Here is a 20,399-nt window from a genome sequence, read left to right on the forward strand (position 1 = left end):
ATATGTTGTGAAAAGCATGCATTCACCTCCTGTATTGTTGAAAGACAAACCCAGAAGATCAATCCCAGTATCCTTGAGATTTCCTAAGCAAATAAGTTTCTATTCTAACTATTTTATGGCATAAAATATCCACTCTAACTACTCCTGAGCTTCTTCAATATAGCAAACTGAGCAGTCACTGCAATATATTTTTTTTTACTATCAAATATACTATTAATATACTTTAACACAGATACTGTTAACTGCAATAACCAACTGACTGAACAGTATATAGCAATAGATTATGGACATGGACATTTTGTAATGGGCTGAAATACTGTATGTCACCCATCTGCATGCTTCTAAATCTAAAATGACCACTTGAGTTCGTCAGTGATGTTCTTTCTTTTTCTACCTTTAGGTTGTAGGTGATGGGGTAAGGCAGAAGGTTGCGTAGCAGGATGGAAGGCCAGAGATGAAGCACAAAGGGCACATCGAAGTTCTCCCCAATACTGCCGGTCTGTTTGAATGTCACAGAGTCCCTGATTGGCACAAGGTTGATCATCATGACACCACCCTCGTCTCCATGGCGACGGCATGTCTGCTGGAGGCGTGTCTCAGGCTCCTGGTTGCTGATGTCTTCGTAACTGAAGCCCTCTGAGCACTCAAACTCTGCAGCCTGATTGTCAGCGTCGTCCGCTGTGACCGGCTGAAGGCTCAACTCAGACCTGCGGAGGGCGGTAGAGAGCAGATGTGAGGGGTAGAGTGTGCACGACATGTGTAGGACAGCAAGGAGAGAGAGAGAGAGAGAGAGAACAAGAAGGGAAAGATAGGAAGAAAATAAGAAAAAAGGAAGTATAGTAAAATGCATGTACAGGGTGCATAGGTTTTGTTTATGTGACTGCCCTTACCTGTACGAGTCTAGAGGCACACAAAACTCTTCAGCAGGGAGAGCTGTACCCAGGCAAGTTGATCCTTCAAAAACTTTGAATGGTATTGTGAAATGATTGACAAACTGTAAGAAGAAAAACAGTGCACAGGGACAAAAGGAGAGAAAAACAGTTAAGAACAGTTTTAACAGTAATGCTATTATTTTATTTTTAATATAAATGTCTTCGGTGCTGCTGCTTAATTTCATTTTATTTTTAAGAGATTTTAAAGTTTGGCGCCGTATAGCTGGGTGGAGCAGATGCCCCATATGCAGAGGCTACAGTCCTCGCTGCAGTCCGCCCCGGTTCGAATTTGAATCTGGCAGCCCTTTGCTGCATGTCATTCCCCCTCTCTCTACCTCCCAATTCCCTGTCTCTATCAACTGAACTATCAAATAAAGGCGGAAAAAAAGCATTAAAAAAAAGAGAGCCACATGTATTAGTAGGTGTCCCACAATAAAATATTTGCAGATAACATTAAGAATAAATGCATTGTGTAAAGGTGTAAAAGATGTAAAAAAGAAAAAAAAAAGTGATCAGTAGAGTACCTGGAAAGGAGAGCGGATCTTGATGTACTTGCTGCCCTCCACAGAGTAAATCTGACAAACCAGGAAACGAGTGACTCCTGAGTCTTTGTGCATTACATTGTACATTCCTCTGCCCACCTTGATCAGAGGGATCACGCTGGCTGAGGTGTGACCCACTGGAGCTGTACAGAGCAGAGAAAATAGGAGAACTTCATAAATCTGCCCGTGAATATTTCATTTATATTTATAAAACAACAACATTCAGCATGTGCATATGCATCATAACACTGTCTGACTTACTAGGCTGTATATAATAGTCTTTCCCACTCAAGGAGATCATGGCTGAGAACTGGTCGGACTCTGTTGTGGATGTATAGTCCATTCCAAGGTTTTCCCCATTCTGCAGCTCCACAGTGCAGTTAATGCTTTGCTGACTGATGGGGGCAAACATATCACTGTGGCGGACAGACACTGGCAGGCCCAGCCGGTTTTTCAGCACAAATGGGGCTTCATCCTTTTGGAAGCACTCGGCTGTCTGTTTGGCAGCCTCCGCAAATGCCTGGGGAAAGACAAGAACATAAACATTATGGTTGGCCGCTCATCCTAGGACAGCCTGTTAAATGCACTCTTCTCTCACCGTGCCCAGGTTACTCAGCATGGCCTGTCCACATTTGGAGAGCGTGATGTTGAGCTGGTCTTTACTGCTGATGACGATGACTGTCTTATAGTCTGGAACATTGTAGTCCACTTCATCTGACAAACATGAGTGCTTCACTGGCTTCTTCTTCATCTGGTTATAAGATGGTAAAAAGTCAGAAACACTGTACATACTGCATATGTGTACCTAAGGGTTAAGGATTGGTTTTACAGTTATGGTTTAATTAGTTTTAGGTTTGGCATTGAGTTATGATTGTTAAGGATACGGCGAGGGCCTAGAGTATGTATTATGTTGATGAGTATCATCACAAAGATAGAGGAAGTGTATATATAAAGTATATTTTTAGGCTTTTTTGCCTTTATTTGATAGCACAGTGAGACAGACAGGAAAGGGGGAGGCAGAGAGACACGGGATTCGAACCGCCCCGAGCAAGTGTATATATAAATGTGTGTATATTTATGTAAATCAGTACCTTCAGTTCAAGTCTCCACGGTCTGAAACCGTCTTTTGTCTCATCTTCTAGTGGCTCCAGCAGCGGTTCCCAGACTCCCATCACCTCATTGTAATAGTGAACCTAAAAGCAAAACACAATACAAAACATAACCAAGGTTCAACAAACGACAGCAGCAAAGGATAACAAGCAGAAATATGAGTGAATATATAATATATAATATATATATGTAACACATCTTTCTGTGGAATGTGTGTCAACTTTGTCTTTGAATGGATCATCCAATTGAATGTTTTGAAATGTGTGGGATCGAGGTCATTAAGTAAATCATGTACTGTGTGTACACATCTGTGCTTGAGTGTTTTACCTCCAGGTTGAGCCAGCTGTGTAGGTTAATGAGTGTCGACCAGTTTTTAACATCTCCATGGAAGGAGGACTTGGCCAGAAGCATGGGGATAGTGCGATGTCCCACACCAGCTTCCAGAGTCACACAGATTGAATTGATTGAGACCTGCAGTGATGGATAACCAATGAAATTACACTCTCTGTTCTTATACGTACATCAATCAAGAGAAAAACAAAAAATACTGCAAAAGACATCAAGGGTTTGTGCTATAAAAGGCAATTAAAGTTAATTAACTAATACTAAATAATAAATACTTCAGTTGAAGTACAGTACAGCTGAGTACCTGTAATGACTCTCCTTGTGGTATCAGTGGGACCAGCGACCTTATGTCTTCATCCCCCTCCTCCTCTAGGAACCAGAGTTTGAGTTCCTTCCACCCTCGTTTTTCCCAGAGGTCCACGGGAACAGGACTTTCCAGCTCTTCGGGGGTCTCTGCTGTGGGAGTCAGTGCTGACTGAATGGTGATCACTGTGTTGATGATGATTGGAGATACCTAAACAAAGAGCAACATGACAGAGATAAAGGCATATTGATATATTGTCACCCACATCCAGATGGAGCAACTCAATTCCTCATTCCATTTATTTTTTTAATGAATAGAAATAACAAAACACCCACCTTGAGTGTCAGAGCATTGATGGAGACCTCCATAGCCTGAGGTGTGGTTGGTGACTGGGTACTCTGAAAGAACACCTGACATGGCTGCAGCACTGTGGTCACATTGTTCCTCCTCTTCTCTCTCAGGAAAGGACATGCCACTACCTACAATGACAACCATAAAATATATATATATATATATATATATATATATATATATATATATATATATATATATATATATATATATATATAGGTTATTGTTGCATTTTTGACAGTCCAGTGAAATCAAGTCAAGTTTATCTGGCTTATACTGTACAGAAGCAGTGAAGTGCCGTTGACCCTGGCCATCGCTATGACAAAGTTATACTATGAGTATACAAACCTTGAGATCCTTGATAGCGGCAGTCATCTGTGATCCCTCTGCCCCACTTTTCATCACGAGTTCACACTGTGTGGTCATCACCAGGGCGGGGGCATCAGCACGCGTCAGGTCGGCCACAAACACGATCTCTGGGTCACGCACCACGACGTTCATCTCTGTCTTTGTCACCACGGCTGGAGGTGCAGCTGACAGCAGCGACAGAGGGAACCAGAGGAAAACATCAGTTCACACCGTACGTCAACATGCTGCAAAATCTATTTTATGTAAAAGTAAAATGACGCCACAATAGACACAAAACAGACTCACTGGACTCTTTAGATGTGACAGAGGAGTTGATGTTCTTTTTATGATCTCCCGCTCCAGTGCTGCTCTTGTGTTGTGGCGCTTGAGCGAAGCCCTGCTGAGTGGCCTTGAGAAAGATATCTGCTACGGTGAGCAGGAACTCCATGCTGGCACACAAGTACACATCCTGCACCAATGTATCCAACGTGGTGCCTTCACGATTCTGACGATAGTTCACCTCCACCATCATGTTCTGTTCTGCGCCGGGACGCAACGCCATCATCCTGGGAGAGAGGATAAAATAAGAGCTGTGTGTAAAGACTTCTTACATTGCACTGATCAGCAGAGCAACATACAGCAATAGCACCCCCAGCTAAAAACTTGAACCAATTGAATTACTTCCATGATAATATTTTCATTACATGACCTGGATTGAAAGATCAGCCCACTATTGGAGAGTTTGTGGTAAATATGCAAACACATATTGTACAAAAGCTAAGAGAATACTGTTAGTATATGAAATTTCAACTTCATATTCTATTTAGACAGTATACAAACTAAACTGGGAAGAAGAAGCAGGGAGGAAAGCTCCAAGGGTTGTGTTTTGAAGCCTGGTGTGTATTTTCTACCTTGGGGTGACCATCTTGATTCTGGGTCTTTTGTCATCGAGGAGGCAGGCAGCAAGCCGGACAGAGGCCTTCATGGAGCTGTCGGAGTACATGTGGACAGAGGTGGAGATGGTGCCCAGAGTAAACTCTGCCAGCTTCAGCTGTTCATCATGTGAGTCCAACGGCTGTATCTGTAGAATAAAATTACAACCTGGGTTAGATACCAAAGTCTTGTAAAATATGGATGGTCAAACCTCAAATTGCACAATATCATGTACAGTAGTTATCATTTATGGTTCTTGTGTGACTGTTGTGTTTTTGCATTACCTCATTCCCATTAGGGCTGTACACGATAAGCGTCATTGAATCAAACTTGAAGTCTAACTTGAGTGTGCTCTTCAGCTTGCTGGTTTTCTGGGTTTCCACAACAGCAGCTATCACCACCGTGTTACCTACGATGACGTTATCACAACACAGAGTACAGGTTAAACACAACTTTTGTGTTTTGGTTACAACGGCATAAAAAAATTCTATAAGCTTTGATAAGCTCTCAAGCATAACCACAACTCCTTACTGCTTGGTGGCCCAGTGGTTCCCGACCCCTGGGATTCTTTGTTAGATACAGAGTCAGAGGAGGGGTCAGTAGTGGGTAGAGTAGCTGGAGGTGGAACAGCATCAGATTTCTCTGACAGGTTCTCGCTCAGAGTCCTCAGGACCACTATCATGTCATCCTGGCTGAGGATCAGCTGTTGGGAGTAGACATTGGATATGATACAACTATACTAGTGAAAACAGTTTTTGAATTTTTGATTCCCATGCTGCCTTATGGTACTACTTACAGTCATGGGTTTTAGATGAGCAGTAATCTCTATGTCAGGGATGCTGTGGTACCAGTTGGATGAAAGGTTTCTCTGGATTTCCAAGTCCAGGCTGACCGGCTTCAGCAGCTGTGTCTCTCCCTGAAACCCTTCATTTACGTACGTGGTCCTGGAACCAGCGAAAACACAACAGTGAATGCAAAGGTTATCGAGAGAATATCAGATTATTGTAAATAGTTACTAATCAATCCCAAAAGCAATTAAACTTTTAATTATGTTCACTTTGTAACCGTGAATTCTAAAAACAAGTGAACTCTGACCTGTACATCTTGAGGTCAGTCAGTCTCACAGTCATTATATCCACAACAGGTGGGATCTCGGCATCGGTTGAGCACGGCTGCTTGGAAAAGCGGTTTTTGACAGACAGCAGACCAAGGTCGGCTACAATGACATTAGAGGAGGAGGAGGACTGGGGGAGGAAGATGACAGGTGCATTGAAGTGGACGTTCAGAGCGATTCGAGTACTTCGCTCTGCCAGTTCCTTCACACCTGATGCTGCCTTTCCTGCAGCCTGGACTGTCACCTCAGTCAAGGCCTCTTTGGCCTCCTGGAAGTTATTGATGAATGCCTGTGACAAAAAAGGGGAAAATACAATATAATATAATATCATTTATACTATAAAACACACTGAAATACCACAATAATCCCTCACAAATTCAGATTCTTACCAATATAGAAGAGACAAATTTTTGGAGGAAGATGAACTGGATACATCCCACAGTCAGTGAGACAGAGGTGTCGACATTAGACATGTCCAGATATGCGTCTCCTTCTGTTGCATCTGTATAGTTCACCATTCGGAAGGCAAACACTTCCTTATCAGCTATAGACACCGCCTAAGAAATAAGACACGTTGTTGCAGAATTCAATAAAAGTGCAATTAGTTTGTTGGTGGACATCCATTTGGTCGTTTGGTTTTGTTATAGCATGCTTTTGTCTGTTGTTTCTAGAAACAACAGACAAAAACAACTGTCCACTGTTTGATTGTACCTTCTTGTACAGGGCGTCTTTGTTGCAGTCTAGGATCACAATGTTCTTCAGGTTGGCCAGAACCTCCATCTCCTTCTTCCTCATCAGAACCTCAGAAACCAGACCTGGATGGTTAAAAAAGTGAGACACAGAGTGAGAAGTTTGCATTTCTCACTTAACTGTTGAACACTATGTGCAAAATTATTTATGATGAAACAGTGATAACAATAATCAATATGAATAATAAATTCAATGGAGACAGTCTGAATTTAATATCTTTTGGATTATGGAGAGGAATATATGTCTCTATGTTCCCATACCCTCAATACTAATCTCAGAGATCCTGGCTTTCTCTCCTCGAATGAAAACCTTCAGGCATCGGAGATCAGCTCTGATATGCAGAGTCACCACATTGGCAAATTTTGTACTCCTTGAACCTGTGAAAAAATAGGAAGCAACAAGAAAGAGAAGGTGAGTAATTACAGACCGATAGTGAAGGCGACTACAGAGGGATGAGTGCGTTGGGTTGTGAAATCTAATGAAACTCTTATTAGGATTGGTTACTTCTTTTCTTGGCTACAGTAGCTTCCTCCTTCTTCTCTCCCTCCCTCTCAGCCTCTGCCTCGTCCTCCTCAGGGATAGGAGGGAGTTCCTCCTGCCCTCCCTCTTTCTTAGTGGATTCAGGTAGGAGTTTGTTGAGGAAGTTCATGGTATTGAGGAGAGCCTCCGTATGCAGATGAACATCCAGGGATGAAAAGGTCACCTGATGTGAAAAATTCAAAGAGAAAATGAGCACAGGCCTTACAATATAAAGTCCAAATTGTCAGGTGCACGGCAAAAAAAGGCTCAGAAGAAACACAGATAGCCAGCACTCATAGGTTTATCCTCTTAATTTCTCTTTAATCCAGGCAGCAGGGGCCCACAACGTACGCGTTTCAGCAACACAGCTTTCTTTCACAATCAAGGTCATTAAGACATGTCAGACCCTTCATTAGTGAACGAGCCAGGAGAAAAGTAATAAATACATATGTTAAATCACAAATAACCAAGAAATATAATGCATCAGTTTAGTACACATTCATTAAGACATGCTGGAATCAGAACAAATAGAAAGCAGATAAAGACATAAATATAAGTGGAGGAACAACATATGCAAATACATATTTTAAGCTATGAGTGCTGGCTTTCTATGTATCTTCTGCACCTGATGTGAAACACAGTGTTAAAATCTTAAAATGGGGTGGGGCAGAGTAATACTATAAATACTGCCCTGAGTATGTACGCCTCTGTTAACCAGCCAAGTTGCAGGAAATATGTTCACAATCTGCCCTTCCTGAGTTACGGTGATGAATAATGGCCAGAAGTGCTATTACAGAATATTATGATGTCACAGTGAAATTGACCTTTAACCATTTAGATATAAAATGTCATCACGTCATCATTTTATCCTCTTTGACATTACAAGTGTTAAATTGTGTCATAATTAGTGATGCATTTGCAACTGTTGACCTATGACTACCAAAATCTAATAGCATTAAGATGAAGTAGTGAGTAATATTTAGATTAACATTTTTCTCACCTTGATGAGCTGCTCTGTATTGTTGTGTAGTGACTTGAACTCTGGGCCATTCTTATCCGCCTAGGAAAGACATGCAATCCTAAATTAGACATGTACAACCATTAAACCAATCATTGTGAAACTGGTCTATTAATGAATGTTATTATACATACTTTGATGTACTCCAGGGTGAGCAAGTCAACCTCTGTGTTGTCAAGCGTGGTTATCAATTGAACCTGCTTGTCTTCAGAATCTACACAAGCAGGAAACAAGTGAAAACATAAATAATAAAACCTGCTGCCAAGACTCGACTGACATTAAATCACCATGGCTAACTTTAATGCTGCAAAATGATTTCAAAATTTAAATAAAGTGAGGTGACAGTGACACACAGTACTGCTTTTTCATTTACTTACCCATGTACTCAGGACACTTGAGGCAGATTTCTCGAAGGTATGTGTTTGATGTCATGTCAAACGTGCGCAGTTTCAACTCAGTGCCGAGGCCCTCGATGTCTAAGTGGAGCACTGTGATCTCCTCTAGCCCAGACAGGCGACACAACTGAATGGAAAACTGAATGACCACAGAAGACATAGAGCGAGAATCACAGAGTAGAAGAGGGAAAAGAGAAACATATTGCATTTATGCAAAATTAAAAAGGGGCCACAGAGATAGGAGGAAAGGGAAATAAAAATTAGAAGAAGACCAGGAGAGAAGAAGAGAAGATAAGAAATATATAAGAGTAGTGGAGTATAAGGTAAAGAAGAAGACAGTGTAACCCCTGCATCTTCCTTTTTCCTGTTCTACATTTGACTAATGTGGACACACATGCTTGAAAATTACTTTCAAAGAGAATGAAAACTAAAACAAACTGGAAGTACAAGTGACAAATGTCGTATTTAGCAAAAATAGAGACAACAGAAGATGGTATAGATGAAATATTAACTGAGATACAAAATAAGTTTGTTGAATCATTCAACAAGATCTCTCTGTACCTCACTGATTTCAAACTTCATGACAAAGTCAGTCATGTTCTTCTGAGATTCTTCCTTGATCAGACTTTTTCTTTTGTGCAAGTCTGCGTAACGCAGCGGCATGGGATTGTCTGGGAAGAATGGTTGGTCACCGATAGGAGAGCTAGGAGCATCGTAGAACAAATCCTCCTCTGACCCTGACAGGTGACAGAGAAAAAGACACAGTGATCCACCCGTCGCACTGAAAGGACAGATGACAAATGCAGGACAAGAAGACGTGGATAAAGACAGTATTTGTGTGCAGCTGTTTTGTCTCACCCAAAGAAGTGATGCTGATGGTCTCACATGACTCGAAAATGAGTGAGGCGCGCTGATCAGCTAAATTCAGTGGTCTTCTGGGAGTGAGCTGCGGTGTGAATGACTGCTTTTGCTGTGGAGGAAAGAACACAAACATATGAGCCACTCTAACACCTTATGAACACACTCTGAATGTATCAAAATCTGATGGTGTTGTTATTGATTTCGGGTACACTGCCTCCATCGACTGATAATCATCTTACTTTATTTCTATGTTCTCTCAGAACCACAGCAATGTATGTAGTATATATGTATGAAGTGGTGTGAAGACATGAAGTAAACTGTCAAACAAACTGCAGTTTCTTTTTGTTATTCCCTTTCACCAGTTTGTTTGAGCTACTCAAAAAGTGGACAGGGCCATGTAGGGAAAGTCGTGCTGATCGTGCCTTTGAAGTGGAGGATGGACCACGTGCAGCTGGTCGGCTCTCAGGCAGTGGGATACTTTCAAGCAGCTCCAGAACACTTCGAAGTTTAACATCAGAGATACGAAGAGACAGCAGAGGAAGCTCTCCGGACATCTTATACCTGCAACAGATGCACAACACACAGGTTTGCTGCAGTTTTCATCATTGTGTGTCTATTCTATTTGTCAATGTAAAAGGCTGACTAAAAAAAACATAAATTCTAAAAATAATGATGGAGGACATGTTAAAAACGTCACACTTACTTTGCCATGCGGGAGTCTTTAACAACCATCGCGCGACTGAACTCCATTTTTAGATCCACAGGTTCGAGGATGTGGAGCGGTGACTGTTTCTGCTTACGAGCCATTTTCCAGTCGCCATCTATCAAACACAGGTTATCTTTAAAATCGTTGTTTATCTCATTCACACACACACACACACACACACACACACACACACACACACACACACACACACACACACACACACACACACACACACACACACACACACACACACACACACACACACACACACACACACACACACACACACACACACACACACACACACACACACACACTATACAGTACGTAATGTACATGTACTGTATGGCAAAAGCCTTGCTTTAACACTAAGCATTGGTGCAACAGTATATTCTTGGCAAAGACATTACTGCTAACAGAACGAAACAAGTTAATTTGTGCCTTAAGGCTATTGTCTCCATATAAATTGTTTCAAACTGTACAAGAGTAACAAAGTTTTCAAACAACAGCTTGAATTAACTCTCCCTCCACACTACCTCAGACGCCAACATGCTCTTGTGTGTTTACCTGGTTTGCTATAAAGCAACTGCAGGCTACTAAGCTGTATGTCAAAGCTGTCATACGCTCTCAACATGATATCTTCAATGTTGCTGGTGCCCACCGACAGCTGAGGCAGGTGCTTCTTGCTCTGACTGGACATCTGAAAAGACAACAAAGTCAAGGTTTCTACAAACTAAAAAAGTAAAACTTGTTTCTGAGTCTAAAATCCCCAAATGAAGCCGAGTGTATCGGCAGGGGTCTGACACAACGTTGAGTAGACTTATAATAATAATAATATCAAGCTTTGTATTCTCTGACCTGGAAATGTCCAAGATCCATCAGTAGGATGTTCTGGGTGCCGTCATAAAAGCCGGTCTGTGGAACGATGACGTAGGAAGCCATCAAGTTCATCTTCAGGTCGAGAATTTTTTGTGTCTCAATCACATACATTAGACCTAAAGATAGAAGATAAAGATAGAAGTTCAACATGAAGCACAACAGACAGCATAGCATATATAATATACTGCATAAATAATGTAAATGTATATTCCCTCAGATTGTGGATGTAGATTCACAACGGTAGGCCAAAACATTGTGACCATCTTTAATAACAGTGCTGTTGATCTTTTGTGTTGCCACCAAATTGAGCTGCCACAAGGCCTCTGAAGACGCCCTGTGGTGTTCACAGCAGATCTGTTGATAACTTGAGTAAAAGCCATAGATGCTCACTCATTCAAATATTCCCCCCTAAACTGAGGTATGATGTATGATCAATACCACACAGAGCCTTGCTGAAGTAACCCAAATAAACCTAAGAGAATCCAAAGTTGTAAGTGGAAAAAAAAGAAAAGTTTGTAACATCAGCAAACAATCTAAGTAAACAATGTCAGGAAACAATCAGCCCCAAGAAAAATAAACAGGAACACCACAATCCAACAAGCTCAGTAGCTGAGACATGCAGGCTGTGTGTGATCATGTGGAAAAATAAAAATAACCCAGTGAAAACACTGAGGAATGCAAACATCTGCCCATCAGAGAGTTGAGTACATGTACTGTACATGTTTGCATGTGTACGTATGCGTAACTGACCAGTGGCCGTGCGGTCTCGAAACTGCTCCAGTTTCATCAGGGTGGCGTTGGTGAGCTCATCTAGCTGCAGGTCGTCAGGAGGCCTGAAGAATGCTGACATGCTGTTGACCGTTATCTGTACAGACACATCAACAAAAAATGCTTCTGATATACATCATGTTCACACTTTTTTTTTTTTTTTCCCCCATTGTACATGCAACACTGACGGACACCACGCACTGCGTCATAGATGATCTCTAGAGGTTGTGATTCCATATGAAGTCGCTGGTCAGCTTTTTCATCCAGTGGGTTGGTCTCAAACAGGATGCAAAGCAGCGGAGTCCCCGCTCCAGTTGCTGCTTTCCTCGATGAAAGGAGGATTGGTGCAGGCCGGTTACTAGCCAGGCCTGTGACCTCAAACAAGGTAAGCTGAGCAGTAAGTCTGATGAAAAGAGGAAAAGAAACAACATGTCAGTGCCTCCTATGTATCATGTATCTATGGAGGAGATAAAGTAAGCAGAGGCACTATGTTGCCAAGTATCCTCCCAGCTGAACAAATAAATGAAGAGCTCCACGGACTCAGCAGTCAGATATGTGAATTCAAACTTCCTCAATAGGAATTTGCTTATAAGGAGTAGAGGTTTTTTTTTTTCAACCAAAACCAAACCACAGGCTCCTACCGCTGGTTTTGTTTTGTAATATTCATGTTGTCTTGAAATATTTCATTTATAACTATTCAAACATAATTTTAACTAATGAAGACAGAAATGCTTGTGCTTAAAGTTTTTGTTCTATATATTGCAAATCTTGTATTTAGACTGTTCCAAGTTTTTTTTAAACAGAATCAATACTATTAAGGCCATGTAGGATCACCAAAATACAAAAGTTTATGACAAACTTGATGGCCTGTGCTCCTGGTCTCTGTGTGAGCGTGGAGTTGAGCTCTCCCACTGTCAACGTGATGATCTCATTTTTGTCCTTGTCGTCTTTGATGGACACAGACAGCCTCTCCATGTGGAAGTCGACCTTCATGTCCTCAAACTATGAAGAAATGACAACACGTTAATAATCGTTGTATATACAGTAATTCAGTGTTTGCATGAAGGTAGGGTGGAAACCCAAACAGGAGTGTTTAAGAGTTGATAGGCTGGTGTCAGGGAGGGAAGTGACTCACATTCTTTGGCAGGTTGGGGTTAACAGCAGTCTCACTATATCCAATGGCAGTGTAGAGTTTGGATTTCTCAGCAGATGTTAACAGCTCATCAAAACCTGGGAAAAATATGCAAAGTAAGAATTTTCTTTCTAATGTTCATGTCCTGCTTTTTTCTTTATCTCATTTTTTATGATGTGCCTCGTACCTCCAGTCTTGGTTTCTTTTGTTTGTGTATCAGCTTCCCCGCCCCAGTTCCACACCCAACCGAACCAACCCTGAGACTCTTCTTCCTCCATCTTTAACCCAGGACGGTAAATACGCAGACCTGCCTTGCTTGCCTGAGGAAGAAAACGAAACAATACAAAAAAGACAAGGGGCCAGGTCAGAAAAAAGAAGTTTTGCATAATTACATTTTTTTAGGCAACCAATATAGATTTCCATTTATAAAACTTTTGTACTGAACATGTAAGTTATGGCAAACTGCAAAGCTATAAGAACCTCTAACAGGCTAGGAAGTTATCAGGGCTCAGATAAAGTGACACTTCCGTACATCAACTTCATGCATCTGCCTGTAACCACAGTGTGTTTTGTGCATGGTCTTGAGCAACTTTGGTCTTTTAGTGTTTGAGGGAACATCGACATAAACACATCCTGAACAGGTATTGTACAGTGAATATACTGTATATATATATTTTTTTTTTCTTGAATCCATAAATATTGACCATTTTTTCTACGTGATTTTTTTTTTTGGGGGGGGGACATAAGGATTAGAGGAGCAGTAACAATTGAGCTACAATACAGCATAAAGTATGTAAAACTGCAAAACTGTTGGATACAATTCATAGTATTGATAAATAGCAAGTCTAGAGAGTGCAGGTGCCCTCTACAGGTGAAATAGGGAACTTACCTCCACTTCAGCCTGCTGTCTGGCCAACGTGATATTAAAAATATCCAAGGTCTTCTCAGGCTCCTAAGAATAAACACACAAACATAAATCAATCAGGGCTTTTAGCAGCTTTTCGTTCCTCCTTGCAGGAATGCATTACTTACTGAAAGCCCATTTTCAAACACATCCAAAGATGATTCTTTCCAAACAGAGGATCTAATGGCGTTTTTCCTCTGAATTACAATATCCATCTCCAGTGCAATCAATACATTTATAGGGTTGAGCAACTGCATTACTGAGAATATAATATCTGTATAATTAGTTACTTGAATAGCATATTACCTCAACATTTAATACAGGCCAGTGAACATTATGATTTATGTCCATAATTATTAGATCATAATGATTCATGGTCACTGTAGTGAAGTAGGTATTTGCAAAGGAATAAACAAGCTGATCAACCTGCACAAGCAGCAATGTACTACTAAATTTTACTTTAAAAAAAAACCAAACACTAAGTGCCAAATACATTACACTTGAACAGGTCATACTGGATGCAAAAAATAAATAGGGAGCAATGCTTTTAACTGCCTGAAACAAGTCATATTTCATGTCTACTTAGGTCTCTACTACAATTCCTTATTTCAATTTAATTACATTACACAGATACAGAGCCAAGTTTTATCTATTTGAAATCAATGTATCATAGTACAGGAAATTAAATTGGCTGAGGGCAACAACATCTCTCACTTGACAGTGGAAGGAGATGTATTGTCTTTGGCTAACCAGGTCTCTCTGTGGTTGTGCAGCTGCAAGGTTACTACGTCTTCAGTTTGGTTTAGACCTGTCTCACCTCCAGCTGTTTGAGCAGCTCCTCGCTGGGTTTCTTGCTGGTGATTTTGGTCTTGTAGAGCTCTCTGTACCGTTTGACCGTCTGGCGGTGACGGCGAATGTGCTGCCATGACCACATATGGAGACGTGGCTTCACATTCACCTCCAGGATACCTGTGATAACATATCTCCACCTAGAATGCAGCAACATTCAAATTTGCAGTCAGCTACACAATACAACAACACATGCACTGGTAAAATGTCGAATTCATAAGCCAAGTCAATTGTGAATGTGTTATTCTGACCATATGTGGGTGTTCCCATGAACATGGACCATGGGCCTGTACTTCCTGTATGGCAGGTTCCGGGACATCATATCCACTGAGCCCAGCAACTCCAAGATGCTAATGTACTGGAAAGAAAGGAAGCCAGCAATTACTCAGGGGCACAGAGTACTGACAGAAGTGCTGTTATCATAACTGAGCTGAGCTGAACATCTCTCTCTCTCTCTCTCTCTCTCTCTCTCTCTCTCTCTCTCTCCATACTCACACCACACACACAAACATACCTGGGGTCTGTTGAGTTCAATGGCCACCTCACTAAGATTGACCATCAGGTCCACTTTAGGGGAGGAAAAGTCCACATCTGACCTGGGATTCATCCGTAGCTTAGCATCCGCTGAGATGGGACGAAAAACTGTGGACCAGCATCAACAAATATATTGTTTAAAAACTCTAATTCAAAATGTTTTAGTTTTTATTATTTTTTGTATTTGTCCTTTATTTATCTCTCGATCAATGCCCTGGTATATATCAATGTGTGCACTTGACAGACATCAAATGTTGATGTACACCTGCAACAACTGTAATTGAGGCCATAATCATGTACTGTATGTGGTTTTGTGCTAGTGTGAGGAAAAATATCCTATAATTATGTGGGATTTCAAAGACTGTGACTATGTTTTTCTCTAGCGAGGTCAGCCATTCAAAAATCCATGAGCTAATGCACAGCTGAAAGAAAATCTGTTGAGATGTGCTGAAAATCTGGTCAAATGCGTTGGTGGTGGTGATTCAGTCTGTGTGAGTCACACATATTTTACAGGCAATGTAGTGTCAGACCAAAACTTTTCATACCAAGTGCCAAATCATATTATATACGTAAAAAATGATTCATGCTTCTCCTATAATAAGTGGCTTCAGGAGGATTTCATTAGGTCATCCAGCTTCTGGCCTTCTAGCAAGTGAGTATGTTAAATAACAGATTAGAAATGTAAATCAAGAGTGACAAAAAGACACTCACTGAAGTCATGGTTGGCAGGAGGTGAGCTCTGGATTTCCATGCTGCTCTGGAGACATCGCTATATAAACACAGGAAGAGAAGCTCCATTAGCAGTGTACCTGTTAGTGTTGCTCAATATTTTCTCAAACTCTCAACATATCCTGCTGCTTTTTCTTAAGCGCAGTTAACAACATGTGGAAGTAAACGATCACAAACTACATTTACACATATTCAACCCATTAGGGCTTCTCTAGAAAGCGCTTATGTGTGATAAAATGAATGGATAATAAAAATCGGCATTCACCTCAAAAGCTTTTGCAGGGGCCAAGAGATTTATGAAAAAGGCTTTAATGGGATTTGAGAAAAAGGCTTTCCAAATTGTCACTTTGTTACTTCTGCGTGTAAATGCAAAGTGGCTTAGACTGTTCTTTTAAACAAAGTCTAGATGTAAGAGGAATAATACATGGTATACCTACTGTAAATCCAGGCTCATAGAGACAAAGTACGAGACACTGAGAAGAGGGAGACTCACCAAGGCCTCGTCTGCACTGTGATTGGAGAAGAGTGTCGAGTTGACATTCCAGTAGGCAAACAAGCTGTCAAGACGCACCAACTGAGGAGAAGGAAAACAGGAAGGAATCAGAGGAGTGCGGCTGCTGACCATGATGACAAAGCAGCGCTGACAGAGTACAATCATTTAGCTCAGAACAACAGAAAATATCCTAGCGTAATTGCTGACAAAAACTTGTCACAGAACCAAATCAACTGGTTCCAATTCCAACAATGGTTTTCAATAAGTACATCTGAAAGTAAAACTTGCAGTTTCCGAGGGGAGAGAAAGAAATATGCAGTAACGTACAGTTGCTTGTGACATTTTCTGTAAGAAAACGACCGATAAAGTGGCTGAATTTTTTACCTTGAAAAAAAGCCTTGAATTCTCATCCAAGAGACTGGGATTCCAGTTCTCGTCAGCTGTCTGTGAGGTCAAACAAGCAATAAGCAATAATCACATATATATATATATATATATACATATATATATATATATATATATATATATATATATATATATATATACATATATATATATATATACATATATATATATATATATATATATATATATATATATATATATATATATATATATATATATATATATATATATATATATATATATATATATATATATATATATATATATATATATATATACATACATACATATATATATATATATTACAGTATAAAATCTGATATCAGGGACAATAAGACACATTACCTGAAGGCTGAGGTTTTTAAGTGACACTCCAAACGACAAAGGACAGTTTGGATTGGTGACCTGAAGAGAAGAAATAATAAATAAGCCTATAGACCGGTTAAGACTATATTCACTCTGCATAATTCATCCTGGAGGATTTGTGGTGTTTTGTTTACTAAGTTGTGGCAAAGAGATAAAACATCTCACAAATTAGCAAATGTAAATACAGACATGACTCAGGTGAGAGTCTGCTTGAATACTCACATCATCCTCATACCGCACATGGATGTTAGAGATCTTGACCTGCAGGTTTTTGATGACCTGGGTGACAAGTTTTTCCACAAAGGTGTCCTGTTTCTCTAACGCAGGGTTCTCTGTCAAACACAAATATGAAACACTATGAGATGTGATGTGGCCCTGAGGCTCTACTGAAGCTCAGCTTCTGGTTTGATCTGCTTGGTAATGTATGGGCCATTTACTTGACAGTATATTCTAGTGCTTATAACACGTTTGAATAACTCAGGCATGTGAAACCACAGAAAACATGAAGTTGGAAAGTTGTAGCTCAGCTGATCAACAATCAACACTCAAACTTACAAGCAACTTACCAACCAGTTTGCTGCGTCTTCTTCAGACAACCACATTTTTTCTGCTATTTGTCTCTGTGACTACACTGCTTGCTATTACACACACACATGCACACACACAAACACACACAAGTTGCCTTGAAACCAAAGCTGAACCCTGACCTTGTTCAGCAGCCTTCAGCTTTGTCTCCTCTATCCGCTGTAGCTCCCTCTGACGAGCCTCTTGTAGCTGTTTCTCCTCTTTTTCTGCATCATACTTTATACCTGGAAGGAATGGGATCAATAAGAATGATAATTTGACTGTACATTCATTAAAACAATTAAATACACAAAAGGTTTTAGCTTGAGTTTCCTGCTTGTTCTGACAAGTACTTTAGGGTCATGAATAAATGAGGGATGCCCATTGTCTGACTTCTCTACTACACTGCGTTGTGTCTGCTTTTCACAAGAGTTATTCATCAGACTGAAACTGATATCATAGATACTTTAAAGGTTTTTGTTTTACTTTCACTAGAATACATGCAGAGCTGTTTTACTGTGTTTTTGGAATAGGAGGTTAATCCTATTTCCAATGAATTACTCTGTGTCTACTGAAATGGTGTGTGAACCAATACTTCTGTACACACTGTGTTGTTTACTATAAGTACTTTAGTATGGAGCTGGACATTGATGTTTATCTTACTTGCTGTGGGAACAATGAGCAGATAGACACCATCCAGCGTGGCCTCCACTGACTGGGTGTAGAGATTTTTCCATGGTATCTTTAGCTCCAGCCGTCCTTTTAATAGAATCACAAGATGAGAAAATGTTCTTCTGTACTTAAGGAAAGGTGGCAGATAGGAACAATGACCACAATCTCTTACCTATATGACCGGCTCTCACTTTAAAAGGAATGTCAAGCTGACTCTGCAACATACAAACAGTAAGTTATTGTAACACATATCCATCATGAACGTCAGAAATACCAGTTAACTAATTTTGCTTACTTACGCATTTTTGTATAACTTACCAGGGCATTTTCCTTTATTTCAAGATTTGTAAGAACAGCATCACCTGTGATGACAGGATTACTTGTTAACTGATTGTTGTTATCTACATTATGATATGAGCTCTAGATTAGTTTGTTTGTTACACACAGTCAAATCTAAAGAGAAAGTATTTGGCCTTTGGTCTATTGACTTAATTCAACACTCAGGGCAATTGATCACATATATTATTAAAACCAGTCATGACACACTCATCATTACAAGTCCCAAGAGACTGAACTGTGTATGCATGTCTAAGACTGATCGTGCACAACACGTGAAAGCCTCTTTGATCAAGTCTGTAACTAAAAGGAGATACTCTGCTATAGGTTAACTCAACCTATAGTGTTCGCGCCCTGACTGAGTTTTACAAGTTGCTACATGTTTTACAACAAGGGCTCTGAGCTCTGAGCTCTGAGTCCTAATCCTCCAAATCACAGGGACAGAGCACAGGTTAGGGTTAGCCAGTCCCTCTCAGGCTTTCTGGTGCGGCTTCTGAAAGGACTACTCATTAAACACAGTGGCGAGTCATGACCTGGCCGTGAGAAAGGGTGTGACCCCAAACTGCTCGCTTCTCTCAAACTTGCATGTGTGCTCTGAGCAGCGTGGCGGAACAAAAATAAGATCATATAAAAATGACTAAATCAGTCATTTACCAAGCTGATTGCTTTGTCCATAAAGTAGCAAATGGCTGCATCACATGACTCACACCGGACAGCTAAACTAGACCTTAGGACAGATAAAGTGACACTGACAGCTGAGCGAGTCTCTCACAAACCCGGTGGCTAACGTCTGTTAGCATTAGCTCGCTAGCTTTGCGGACGAGCTGGTCCAATAAGACAACAAACACAAGTTCCGTTACTCAGTTACCTCCCCATATGCCCAGCTGCAGCTGAGAGCTGTCAAGGTTGACAACATAGTCCCCCAAAAACCGGTTCAGGACGTCTACCACCAAGCTTTCGAAGACCATTTTGGCGTTTCTCTCATCTATCTGTCACCATGTTTACATTCTGGGGACTCGTTTGCCACAACGTCAGATTAGGACGTCCCACGGTGGGCGGCTCTATGACGTCATGTCGTACACGCAAAAAAACGATTTTTTTTCTCTAAATTTTGGTTAAAATTTGTAGGTAAATAATAAAGCCGACTTATACTGGAGTTTCATTAAACGATATTACGAGATTCCTGATAATAATATAAATTAATAATAATAATAATTAAATTAAAAAGAATAGAATAGAAAATTATTTATTAGTTGTTATTATTACTACTACTACTACTACTACTACTACTACTACTACTACTACTACTAATAATAATAATAATAATAATAATAATAATAATAATAATAATAATAATAATATCTTTATAGATGTAGGCTATATATTATTCTATTTGATTATCTTATGTAATTTAAATTATTACTTACATATTAACTATTATTACTCACCCGTGAAACCAAACATTACACTGGGCCATTGGTACTTACCGGTACTTACTAACTACTGGGTACTACTAACCCGGAAGTTAGCAACACACCTT

General features: G+C 40.3%; 1 protein-coding gene across 3 annotated transcripts in view; it reads right to left on the minus strand.

The window, feature by feature from the left end:
• Window positions 1–19,894, minus strand: part of vps13a (vacuolar protein sorting 13 homolog A) — a 33,182-nt gene extending 13,288 nt beyond the window's left edge. For all 3 annotated transcript variants that reach the window (XM_083979406.1, XM_083979408.1, XM_083979407.1), the window contains exons 1-48: window positions 19,728–19,894; window positions 18,842–18,885; window positions 18,696–18,738; window positions 18,515–18,610; window positions 17,995–18,096; window positions 17,510–17,619; window positions 17,267–17,326; window positions 16,901–16,960; window positions 16,517–16,597; window positions 16,006–16,063; window positions 15,275–15,402; window positions 15,012–15,118; window positions 14,729–14,900; window positions 13,897–13,959; window positions 13,195–13,327; window positions 13,011–13,105; window positions 12,735–12,877; window positions 12,077–12,278; window positions 11,858–11,972; window positions 11,087–11,223; window positions 10,796–10,928; window positions 10,226–10,343; window positions 9,945–10,083; window positions 9,520–9,631; window positions 9,223–9,398; window positions 8,644–8,800; window positions 8,401–8,480; window positions 8,249–8,308; window positions 7,234–7,432; window positions 6,990–7,106; window positions 6,691–6,794; window positions 6,369–6,536; window positions 5,961–6,268; window positions 5,662–5,809; window positions 5,397–5,568; window positions 5,150–5,274; window positions 4,844–5,013; window positions 4,239–4,498; window positions 3,933–4,117; window positions 3,569–3,712; window positions 3,234–3,443; window positions 2,912–3,055; window positions 2,566–2,667; window positions 2,073–2,225; window positions 1,736–1,994; window positions 1,457–1,617; window positions 891–994; window positions 395–707 (exon numbers count right to left, since the gene is read on the minus strand). In XM_083979406.1, coding sequence (XP_083835532.1) covers window positions 395–707; window positions 891–994; window positions 1,457–1,617; window positions 1,736–1,994; window positions 2,073–2,225; window positions 2,566–2,667; window positions 2,912–3,055; window positions 3,234–3,443; window positions 3,569–3,712; window positions 3,933–4,117; window positions 4,239–4,498; window positions 4,844–5,013; window positions 5,150–5,274; window positions 5,397–5,568; window positions 5,662–5,809; window positions 5,961–6,268; window positions 6,369–6,536; window positions 6,691–6,794; window positions 6,990–7,106; window positions 7,234–7,432; window positions 8,249–8,308; window positions 8,401–8,480; window positions 8,644–8,800; window positions 9,223–9,398; window positions 9,520–9,631; window positions 9,945–10,083; window positions 10,226–10,343; window positions 10,796–10,928; window positions 11,087–11,223; window positions 11,858–11,972; window positions 12,077–12,278; window positions 12,735–12,877; window positions 13,011–13,105; window positions 13,195–13,327; window positions 13,897–13,959; window positions 14,729–14,900; window positions 15,012–15,118; window positions 15,275–15,402; window positions 16,006–16,063; window positions 16,517–16,597; window positions 16,901–16,960; window positions 17,267–17,326; window positions 17,510–17,619; window positions 17,995–18,096; window positions 18,515–18,610; window positions 18,696–18,738; window positions 18,842–18,885; window positions 19,728–19,827 — 6,570 coding nt within the window. In that variant the 5' untranslated portion in view covers window positions 19,828–19,894. The remainder of the gene's footprint in view (window positions 1–394; window positions 708–890; window positions 995–1,456; window positions 1,618–1,735; window positions 1,995–2,072; window positions 2,226–2,565; window positions 2,668–2,911; window positions 3,056–3,233; window positions 3,444–3,568; window positions 3,713–3,932; window positions 4,118–4,238; window positions 4,499–4,843; window positions 5,014–5,149; window positions 5,275–5,396; window positions 5,569–5,661; window positions 5,810–5,960; window positions 6,269–6,368; window positions 6,537–6,690; window positions 6,795–6,989; window positions 7,107–7,233; window positions 7,433–8,248; window positions 8,309–8,400; window positions 8,481–8,643; window positions 8,801–9,222; window positions 9,399–9,519; window positions 9,632–9,944; window positions 10,084–10,225; window positions 10,344–10,795; window positions 10,929–11,086; window positions 11,224–11,857; window positions 11,973–12,076; window positions 12,279–12,734; window positions 12,878–13,010; window positions 13,106–13,194; window positions 13,328–13,896; window positions 13,960–14,728; window positions 14,901–15,011; window positions 15,119–15,274; window positions 15,403–16,005; window positions 16,064–16,516; window positions 16,598–16,900; window positions 16,961–17,266; window positions 17,327–17,509; window positions 17,620–17,994; window positions 18,097–18,514; window positions 18,611–18,695; window positions 18,739–18,841; window positions 18,886–19,727) is intronic.
• Window positions 19,895–20,399: the final 505 nt, after the last annotated feature.

The sequence above is a fragment of the Trachurus trachurus genome (genome assembly GCF_905171665.1).
Source record: "Trachurus trachurus genome assembly, chromosome: 9".
Classification (NCBI taxonomy): Eukaryota; Metazoa; Chordata; class Actinopteri; order Carangiformes; family Carangidae; genus Trachurus; species Trachurus trachurus.